This window comes from Chiloscyllium punctatum, chromosome 2 (genome assembly GCF_047496795.1).
Source record: "Chiloscyllium punctatum isolate Juve2018m chromosome 2, sChiPun1.3, whole genome shotgun sequence".
Classification (NCBI taxonomy): Eukaryota; Metazoa; Chordata; class Chondrichthyes; order Orectolobiformes; family Hemiscylliidae; genus Chiloscyllium; species Chiloscyllium punctatum.
The window spans coordinates 139,653,717-139,664,830 of record NC_092740.1 but is presented as its reverse complement, the minus strand read 5'-3'; the positions used below and the strand labels follow the sequence as shown (position 1 = coordinate 139,664,830).

The following is an 11,114-nucleotide window of genomic DNA, read 5'->3' as shown; positions in this document are numbered from 1 at the left end:
AGTTATGGTTAAGATGGATATTTATCTCTGAACAAACATCAGTTTAAAAAAAAACTGCGAAGTCATTTATCTCAGGGCTCATAAGTGGGTAAATACTGACCACAAAAAGTACTTTGATGCCTCTGAAATGACATTCAGTGAACATGAAAGCTATCATATGAGTGCAAATTCTTACTTTGTAGTTTTGAACCAGTGAGGCAATGACTTAAATAGTGAATGAACAAGTCAATACAACTTAATAAAATGCCAAACAATCCCCAATGATCTGTAAGTATGCCACTGAGCTAACTTCAAATTGTGGAGGAAAGTCGACTTGGCGTTTTGTGAATATGGTTTGATTGCATTATCATCCCGCATTACCATGTCTCAAAGATGACGAAGCAGGTAAGTGATAAATAATATTGTTTTCGCTGAATGTAAGCAGCATAGTATTCAATTCCTTTTGGCTCTCCGCATTGTACCTTAGTTTCCTGTAACTCAATGTTCCTTCCTTGTACTTACATTTTATTGGACAATGTAAACCTATAGTGCTCCCCTGGGAGTGCATTGTTTATCTCGCTGCGAGATGCAGGTTAGATTCAACGGCAGCACGTTTCTGTTCTGGACATTTGCATTATGCTGAGTGAGCATCCCGCCTGTCTTTTAATGAAAGTATTGATGCGCCCAAACTCACTGTAAATAAATAAAAGTAAACATTGAGACTAAGGTCGGAATCAAATGGATAAGTACTCTGTACCTCAATCTTTAACATGATGATGATGAACACACCACATTGTGTGGGTGTCTGTTCTTTATGGGATAATTCCATTGCAGTCTTACTGCAGAAACCAAAACCATCTAATGTCGAGCGAATCTTTCTGTCAGTCCTTGTGTTTAATAGCCCTATAAAGGGAACAAATGAAGTGACATATCGGAACGGAAGTAGTATAACATAATGATTGAAAAGGATGGTAGGTTTCCACACCATTTACAGTGAAGTTAGGTGTTAATGCCTCAATTATCTACACCAGTTCGACATCTAATTTTACTCGCAAATATCAGTGAAGCTGGTCGAACGAATGTGATTGACTGCGACTGAAATCCTGTGAGGAACTAAAAATAGTTCATTTTTCATTATTGGTCTTTACCAAACATACCACCCTGCGTAGCACTATCGGGAAACAAGGAAGGGGAAAAAGCGCAATTCAACCGACCAAGGAAAATAATTTAGATATAGATGAATCTTGAAATGGTCCTGCTTGTGAATGAGGGATCTCAGCCAAATAATCCGTGTATTTAAAAAAAAAATCTCTTAGGATAGCTTGGTTATAACATTCTGGGTTAAAACAGCGACCCACTGCAGCTACAGCATTCAGATGCGAGGTTGCAATCACCTCACAGCACAGATACAAAGTCGCCCTTGTGTACACTTTATCCTCATGCAGAATTGCTTGTTCATCAGAAAATGCGATTGATCTACCTTCAGGATCCTCATTAGTAAGCGCCAGAAAGCAGCGGGATGAAGGGGCGGATCAAAGGTCTTGTTCTATCTTCCCCGCTTTCCTTTCATTATAGTTGAGGGATCATCAAGTTATGCAGAATCACATCATGTCAATATCCATCATGTTCAAAACTTGCTGAAACCAATATTCCGTTTTGGGTTAAATTAGCAAGACAAGTCGACTAATTTGTTGTTTGTTTGAGTAATTATTCAAATCATTTAATTTAATATATATTTTTCGACATCTTCGAAAAATCTCCAATCTGAATCTTATTCCATTGCTTAATTTTACTCAAGGCGTTGGGACAGTAAACTCAAAGGGCCTGGGAATTACGGAGCATTTTATGCTGTAATTACCTCTTGGTCAGTTGCTCTGCTGGAAAAAGGGAGGGCAGAGGAAAGGGCACCTCCCACAAACAGGAGAAGTGACTCATTCACAATTTCTGAACTGCTGCCAAACCCCACCTCGGAGTTAACCTTTGCGACTAAGGAAGATGCAGAAGATGAAAGCCTTCCCGGACGCCTGGCCCGGATCTGGACACTTGGTCAGATTTAACTCCGCGATCACTGCTCTATCCAGTCAGAGGCAGAGTCCAATGCAATGAAACTCCGGCTACTTTGCTGCAGCGACTTGCCGCTCTGCAACATCAGCGCTGCTAACTGCAGCCTGGACAGCGATGGGAGTTTCAGCACCACGGCCAGGGGCCAGGGCGGCGACGATGAGCTCCTGCTGCCCACTTTCTCCACAGCCTCCAAGGTCAGAGTCGTCATCACCCTGACCATCTTCCTGATCTCCTCCTACCTCAACCTGAGCGTGCTGTGTGACGCCCTGAGGAGGAGAGGCACAGCCAGATCCCACATCAGGACACTGATTGTGAACCTGTCGTGCGCTGACCTGCTGGTCACCTTCATTGTGATGCCCCTGGACGCGGCCTGGAACATCACGGTGCAATGGTACGCTGGGGACTCCGCTTGCAAACTCTTCATGTTCCTCAAGCTGCTCTCCATGTACTCGTGCGCCTTCATCACGATGGTAATCAGCCTCGATCGTTACTGTGCCATTCTACACCCTCTGGGCATTAGCAGAGTCAATGAGAGGAACCGAACCATGCTCATCGGGGCCTGGGTCATGAGTGTCATTTTGGCTACCCCTCAGGTAATACACAAAAGATCCACAATCTGGGCATCAAGACAAAAATGGTTTCAACCTGTATTTGCAGTACAGTTCCAACAAGTTAGGATCCGAGTTTTTTTTTAATAACGCAAAGTCATTACTATAAAACACTCAATTGATGTAATAGATTTTTTTTTTCTCTAATCAACCTGTTCAGAGTTATTATACACCTCTGGAGCAGGTGGGATTTGAACCTATATGCAGATCCTTCTCCAATGGCAAAGCTGCATTCTGACGTGGGACCGCAAGGTCTCGCATTAGTAATATCGCTTTGATGCAATGGTCACAACGTTTGTATATGGGGGATCCAGTCGAGCTGAAATTGCCAACGCTGGGCTGAAATGCAGGAGCGTAAAGTTCAAGCAGTGCTCTGAAAACAAAAAAAAAACCAGTAAGGAAATCTGGTTTTAAGATGTTAGCTGCGGGGTATTTCATTGTCCGTAGTGGGGGCATTTAATACACACCAATTTTAAAAGCATGCATGAAACTGAGATGTCAAGATGAACTTACCAAACCAGAGCACCTGCAGAAAATTTCGGTGTCTCACGATGTTTGCTGTCTAACGCGAGGCATTTCATACATCGCTTAAATTTTCTGTGCAGACTGTTCAGGATTTGACTGGATAAGCAATCAAACAAATCACAATCTACCAAATCACTGCTAACAGCACCCGGAGATATCTTAGCAAATGTTTTTCCAACCTGGATGAAGTGCACTTCTCATTCACATTTCTCACCCGAGTAACAAGTAGCCGGGTGAATGGAACATAATAAATTGGACAGGGTTGTGAAGCTATGGGGTTCCCTGCCGGCTGAAGTGGTTGAGGCTTCCTCACTAAATGTTGTTAAAGCTAAGATAGATTTTTTTTTGAACAGTAAAAGGAATTAAGAGATATGATGAGAGGGCGGGTAAGTGGAGCTGAGGCCACAAAAGATCCCATGATCTTATTGAATGGTGGAGCAGGCTGGAAGGGCCAGATGACCTACTCCTGCTCCTGGTTCTTATGTTCTTATATATGCTGATGCATTTGAGCATGAGAGATCATTTAAATAGAGCTGTAGTATTTTGAAGGAGGTGCAGTAAGGAAGATGCAGGAGACACTGGAAGAATTGAACTCGAACTAGAACACAACTGGAGATTTGTATCCAGTTCTGGTCACCTTACTTTATGAGGGCTCTGAAGGTCTTTGAGAGGCTGCAAAGATATAACAGATTGTGACAGAGGTGGGGCATTTTACCTACAAAGTCAATTTGAAGAACCTGTGTTTGCTCACCTTGGATCAAAGGAGATTGAGGGAGATTTGATAAAAATGTACAAGATTATGAAAGATAAAGACTGATTGGACAAAATGAATGAGTTGATTGTACAAAGGCCAGGGGACGCAGATTGAAAATTCTGAGCAACAGAGGCGGGGGCGGGGTGATGAAGTTTTTTTTAAATTCAGTGAGTGTGAATGCGGTGTAACCCATGGCCCACAAGAGTAATGGACACCAGAGAAGACTTAATGATGATTTCAAAAGGAAATTGGATGGGTGCTTGAAATAAACTTACAAGGCCACTGGGACAGAGCAGGGGAATGGACCTGACTGGATTGTTCCAGTGATAACCAGAGTATAAACCAAATGGGCCCAACAGTCTTCTGTGCTGTGAAGGTCTTTATATCTTTACTCTATGACCAGACATGCGTATAGAAATCTTTGATGCGGTGGAACATGTTGATGAGGTTATTTTAGGCTTGTACTCATTGGAGTTTGTAAGAATGCAAGAAGACCATATTGAAACATCTAGCTTTTTTAGGGGACTTGACAGGATGGGTGTGGAGTTTTGGTTTCTCCTTGTACAAGTAGAGGGCAGTGTAAGAGGTTGCCCATTTAAGACAGAGATGAGAATAGATTTCTTCTCTCAGAGAATAATGTATCTGTGGAATTCTTTACTACAGAGGGCTGTCAAGGCTGGCCATAAAGTGTAGTCAAGGCTGAGATAGACAGATTTTTAATCAGTAAAGGAATCATGGGTTTTGGGAAAAAGGCAAGTAAGTGGAGCAGCGGATTACCAAATCAGCAATGATCTCTTTGAATGGCGAAGCATATGGGATGGGCCGACTTGTTTAGTTGTGCTCCTGCATCTTATGGTTTTTAACAGTCTATTGGTTTATTTGGCCTCCCACCACCCTCAGCCACATGTCTGCCAACATATGGGAGAGTTGATAAGGCAAAGGGCAGCTTGCTCACCCTCATCATATTTGAGGCCACAAATGGCTGGTCCTTGACCAGACCAATTTTGAGGCTGGTGGGAAGAGTTCAGGTGTGGGGAGGAAGCCCAGAAAGTCATCCTGCTCATGCCTTGGGTGTGAAGGGCAGGGATAGCTTGCCAATAGGTTGGTTGCCTGTGCATGTTCCCACATCCACTGATCTTTCCATCACGATTCCCAAGCCACAAAAGCTTTCTCTCCTTGGTGTGAGGCTGCCCCCTAGCCCACAACTAACTGATCCTGGACTCTGAGACTTTGAATTTAGATTCTACCTGTAGTCCCAGTTTTGGCTACTGCTCCCACTGGTGCTGCTTCGATTATGGTGCTGCTGGCTAATCTGTTGAATAAAAACTGCAAGTGCTGGAAAATACTCAGCATGTTTGGCAGCATCTTTAGAATGAGAAGCAGAGTTAATATTTTAGGTACAATATGACTCTTTTTTTGGAAGTTAAATTTAGTGAAAGCAAAATACTGTGGACACTGGGGACTCGAATTCAAAACAGAAAGTGCAGGAGAAACTTATCAGGTCTGACAACATTACGTCTAATGCATGTTTAATACTAACTCTCAAAAAATTAAATCCATACTTGAAAGGAATTGGAAGCGTGCAAATAGCTCTTTCAAAGAACCAGCTCAGTTCCTGAATGGCTTTCTTCCGTAATGCAAAATGTTATGATTCGATTGTTTGCATTACTAACCTTACGTCTATTTCTATCAGTTTTCCATTTTCAAGTATAGCAATGAGTAATCGGTAACTTTTTTTATTGCAGCTGTTCCTCTTTCACACTGTCTCCATTACTGTACCAGCTCCATTTACTCAATGTGTGACTCATGGCAGCTTCAAGGAGCCTTGGCAGGAAAAAGTTTACTTTCTCTTCACCTTCCTCTGGTTGTTCCTTCTGCCACTAATAATCATGGTATTTTGCTACACCAGTATATTAGTCACCATTACGAGGAAGATGGCAGTAAATGGAGATGGTAAATATTTCTCTTTGACTGTTTTTGTGTGGCTAACAAAACAAAAATAATCATTATCCTTGCAGTCACTATCGTGCACATAAGTGAACCTGGTTAAAAATCACTCAGGTTGTTTTGTTAAGGATCAGCAAGGAAATACAGTTCCTGGAGAGAAACTGTAAAATATCAGGATCAGGACAGCTTTAACTTATCCCTGCAGTATGGATAATTAGTGCTTAACGCAACAAAAGGATTTAAGAGTGTAGATAAATGTAAATTATTTTCCAAAATGGGGAGCATCACAAAAAAGAAGCAAAAGTTTAGCCAGAGCAACCAGGCTTGATATTAAGAAACACTTCTTCCTACAAAGAATAGTAGAAAACTGGAATTCGCTCCATCAAAAAACTATATATGTTTGAAAGATTCAGGGCTGATGCTGTGGATTTGTATGAGCAAGGCAATCAAATAATGGAAATGAAATGAGCTTAGAATACAAATAAGTGCAGGACTACGGGAAAAGACAGGGAAGTGGGGCACTAAGTACTTGGCTCCTGCAGATGGTCAAGCTTGAAATGATGGACTGTATCTATTTCTTAGTTCAATGATGTATTCATGATTAAAATGAGTGACAGAAAATGTTTGAAGGCCACAATGAGCAACTCAAATATATGTGCAAACAAATGAACAAGCAATAGGAGTAGGCCATTCAGCCCCTTGAGCCTGCTCTGCCATTTAATAAGTCATGTCTGATCTGAAATCCACATTGCTGTCTCTCCCTGATAACATTTCAAGCCCTTGCCTCACTCTGCCTTAAAAACATTCAAGGACTCTGTTTTTATTGCCTTTTTCAAGAAGACAGTTCCAAGGATTAACAACTGTCTATGAGAAAAAGATTGTCTCCTCTCTGTTTTATATGGGTGACCCCTTATTTTTTAACAGTGACCCCTAATTATAGCTTCTACCATTCAAGGAAAAATCCTCTCTACATCAACCCTCCCTTGACCCTTGACAACCTCGTATGATTCAATCCAATCATCTCTTACTCTACTAATCCCCAGTGAATATAAGCCTAGCTTGCCATCCTTTTCTCAAAAGATAACTCATCATTTTGGGTATTGATCTGGTAAAACATCCCTGTACTGCTTCCAAGCGTTTACATTCTCCCTTAAATAAGATGACTAGTACGGTCCAAAGAATTCTCAATGTGGTCTCACTAATGCCCTGTATGACTTGAAGTATAATGTTCCTGCTTTGTATTGACAATAACTTATAATATTTAATTAGCGTTCCTAATAATTTGCTCTATCTGCATAATAACATTTTGAGATTCATGAGCAAGGACACTTAGATTCTTTTACATCAGAGGTCTGCAGTTTCTCACAGTTTAGATAGTATGATTCCTTTTTATTTTTCCTGTCAAAATGGTCATTTTCACATTTTCTGATTTACACCCTATTTGCCAGATCTTCATTAACTCACAATCTATATCTTTTTGTAGCCTTCTTATTTCTCCCTCGTAATTTACTTTCCCAACTACCTTTGTGTCTTCTGCAAATTTGGCAGTCATACCTTTGGTCACTTCATCCAAGTCATTTATGTAAATTTTAATAAATCAATATCCCAGTACTGAACCCTGTGGCACACCACTTTTTACATCTGGCCAACCTGAAATATATCTACTTGTGCCTAGTCTCTGCTTCCTCTTAGCCAGACAATTCTATATCTGTGCTATCTCCACCACCCTTAGCAATATTGTTTGTCATAGCCCATCTTAAATGTCTTCTGGAAATCTATGCACAACACACCATTTAGTTCCCCTATATCCACAGTGCATGATGTGAGATCTCAGAGATCTCAAATTGATTGGTTAAAATTATTTTCCTTTCGCAAAATCAAGTTCACAAAACCAACTAAATCTGCTTGATTATGTTAAATTTATTTAGTGCCCTCCAAAACTTCTTTAAGAAAAGTTTCTAACATTTTCCCTCAAGCAGATGTTAAGCTTAACTGGTCTGTTAGTTTACTATTTTCTATCTCTCTCCTTTTTTGAATTAAGAATTTACTTCTTCCTATTCTAATGGCATTTGCCCCAAATCAAGGGAGTTTTGGAAAATTAAAACTAATGCATAAACTTTCTCACTAGCCAGTTTTTCTTGAAAGAGTCTGAGATGGAGTCCAACAGAACCAGGGTAATTGCCAGCCCATAGCTTCAGTAATTTACTTAGTACCATTTCTCTGGCGATTGTGATTTTCCCGAGTTCCTCTCTTCTTATCATTTCTTGATTTATAGCTGCTTCTGAGATGTTTAGATTAGATTAGATTAGATTACAGTGTGGAAACAGGCCCTTCGGCCCAACAAGTCCACACCGACCCGCCGAAGCGCAACCCACCCATACCCCTACATTTACCCCTTACCTAACACTATGGGAAATTTAGCATGGCCAATTCACCTGACCTGCACATCTTTGGACTGTGGGAGGAAACCGGAGCACCCGGAGGAAACCCACGCAGACACGGGGAGAACGTGCAAACTCCACACAGTCAGTCGCCTGAGGCAGGAATTGAACCCAGGTCTCTGGCGCTGTGAGTATTTTTACCCACTTTGGTGAAGACTGATGCAACACTCTCATTTAATTTTTCACTCCTTTCTAGACAACTCTTTGCTGCTTTTTCTATTCTGTCCAATCATCTGACTTACCACTCATTTATCTTTAAGTTTGATATTACATTTAACTTCTCAAATTTTACTTTTGTGTTGGAATATACCTAAGTGTTCCTAAATTTATCCACTATTTGATCTAACTTGGTGATCTCAGCTGAGGTAGAGGCAGTAGTGCAACAATTGACCTCTGCCCAGGATATGGAGGAAAGAAAAAATAATTTGGGTTTCTGCTACTACCCAAAGCTTTAATTCACTCTGCCACAAAATGCTTATTGATGACATGGTCGTTCATCCTTTGGGACTTCAATCTCATGTCTACATCACAGTAAGGTGCAGAGTGAAGATCAGATACTTAAGTCTACCTGGACTGCTCTAGCTTTCTTTGCACTGGAAAAGCCTTTGTGTAATGTGCAATGATTGTAACAAGGTCATCCAAGTAGACCTCATAGAGTATGAGTTCCCTTATTGTGGCTATTAATCTGGTTCAATTTGGGAGCGCTGGGTGACAGATATAAGCAGGAGTGACCCCCTCCAACTCTATTTTGATTTAATCCTTACCCTCACCCCTCACTTTTCATGTAAGCATTGCCATTATTAGGCTTTGCTTGTTAATGGTCATTGGCCAAATGGGTGTTTTTCCTGGTGGCGGACGAATTGAATGAAATTCTTACACAATGGTGTCCATGGGTGATGCATGGAAAAAATATTAACACTACTACTGCACAGTGGAGGATGAATAAAAGAAAACAGGAGCTTCAGAGGGTTTTCTCAGTCTAGAGACTGGCTCCAAGCTGGCTGGTTACAGCCCATGTACAGTGCACGTGTGAATAAAGGATGATTTGGTAAAGGGAAAAAATAAACAGCAATGTCAAAGGTTTTGTTCACTGAGAGCTGGCTCTGAGGAAGCTGGATCAGTACCAAGGACTTTCCACTTGTAAATAAAAGGTGACTTGGTGATGGGATACTTGCCTCTATAGAGTTATTTCATAAATTACCTGATGACATTTTTGACCACACCACAGTGTATTCTGCAGTCACTTACAGAAATGGAAGGGAGCAAATTTGCTTTAGCATCAATGAAGGAAAAAAAAAGCACACGCCATCTGGTTTACAAATTCCATCCAAAATAAAACTCTTACTTACAAAGGAACATAACTGAAAGACTTTTGTATGTTGGTAAGAGTATGACAATGTTCTGTTCATGGATGCTGATTTTCACAATCTAGTACTATTGAATTATAATTAAGACATGCTTTTTCTAACAAATAGATACTGATAACCAATGATAATGATAATGTTTTGTTTTCTCTTTAGTATTCTCTAAGGACGCAGACTCAAGATGTAGTAAGAACTACATTCCCAAAGTGCGAATTAAAACCTTAAAGATGACCATTGTTCTTGTGAGCACCTTCATCATATGCTGGACTCCATACTATGTCCTGGGATTTTGGTACAATTTTTTTCCAGCCATGATAAACAAGAAGGAAATTCCTGAATCAATTAACCATGCCCTATTTACTTTTGGGATGCTGAACAGCTTTGTGGATCCTGTGGTTTGTCGTATTGGCTATCTTAGGATGACGAGTGGCTGATGCAGTGGGCAACATGTTGAAGCCTATATTAAGCACGGTCAGAGTAATAAAAAATGGCAGTTGTCTTACAATGCCCTGAAAACCTCCTGACCAATTAATTGTGAAATTCAGCACATAGCTTCATTACTTGGTCCCATATTTTCCAAGACCGTTTTTTATTCTCAGCAGACTGCAGAGAAGTAAATGGCAAGTTAATAGGCTTATGAAGTGATGTGCACCCAGCTGAATGCAGTTAAAACAGCTGTTAAATGTCAGTCAACATGTGTAAATTTGAGGATCAGTGGATGACATAGTAGAGCTTTTACTTTTTGGTCTTTCCTTTTTGTTATACAATGAAACTGGTGAAAGAGTTTCTTTGACCTCTTCAGGACTCTGATAAATAGTTCAGTAGCTACACTCCTGTGTACTCAGCTAGAACAAATATCTTTCAGCTCAGACACTTCTGGACCAGCACTCAGCCTAATGAAAAGTGCTTACTTGCATGTTGACTCAAATAACTGCTTTTGGATGCATACAGACTGCCACTGAAGAATTAATGAGTGAAGTGGCCTTTGGTGCAGAATCATTTCAAATAAAGATTCATAGAAAAGGAAACTAGTTGCTGAATTGAACGTTTTCCTTACTCCATAGGAGCTCTTTTTCAGTGATGCATGAAAGTCAGTGCTCTTTTAAAGATTTATTATATTTTTAGATTTAAAAAGAATATCATCCAGCCTCACCACTATTAAAGCCCACAGGCACTAACTGTTTGTGCGAAGTAGTGACTGTCTCTGGTCGGATTGATAATGTTTGGAATTCTCTACCCTGGAGACTGAATAAGCCCGGATAATTAAATGTATTGAAGGATAAGTTAGATAAATCTTTGATCCACAAGGGCATCAACATTAATGGTGGGGAGCAAAGGAAACAGATTTAAGGCCATAATCAGATCAACTATTCTTTTATTGAATGCAAGGGAGGCTCAAAGGGCCACACAATTCACCCCTACTCCTATCTTT

At 40.5% G+C, this 11,114-nt stretch overlaps 1 protein-coding gene across 1 annotated transcript; it reads left to right on the top strand.

The window, feature by feature from the left end:
• The first annotated feature begins 372 nt into the window (after positions 1-372).
• Positions 373-10,667, top strand: LOC140492451 (gonadotropin-releasing hormone II receptor-like). Its single transcript, XM_072591343.1, has 4 exons — positions 373-384; positions 2,061-2,636; positions 5,676-5,883; positions 9,839-10,667. The coding sequence occupies exons 1-4, from the start codon at positions 373-375 to the stop codon at positions 10,114-10,116; spliced, it is 1,074 nt and encodes a 357-aa protein (XP_072447444.1). The 3' UTR covers positions 10,117-10,667.
• The last annotated feature ends 447 nt before the right edge of the window (positions 10,668-11,114 follow it).

Excerpts from the sequence above, each read along its gene's own strand:
- LOC140492451 (XM_072591343.1), top strand. Across the intron at positions 2,637-5,675 it reads TCATTTTGGCTACCCCTCAG|CTGTTCCTCTTTCACACTGT; the intron begins GTAATACACAAA and ends TTTTTATTGCAG. Across the intron at positions 5,884-9,838 it reads GATGGCAGTAAATGGAGATG|TATTCTCTAAGGACGCAGAC; the intron begins GTAAATATTTCT and ends TTTTCTCTTTAG.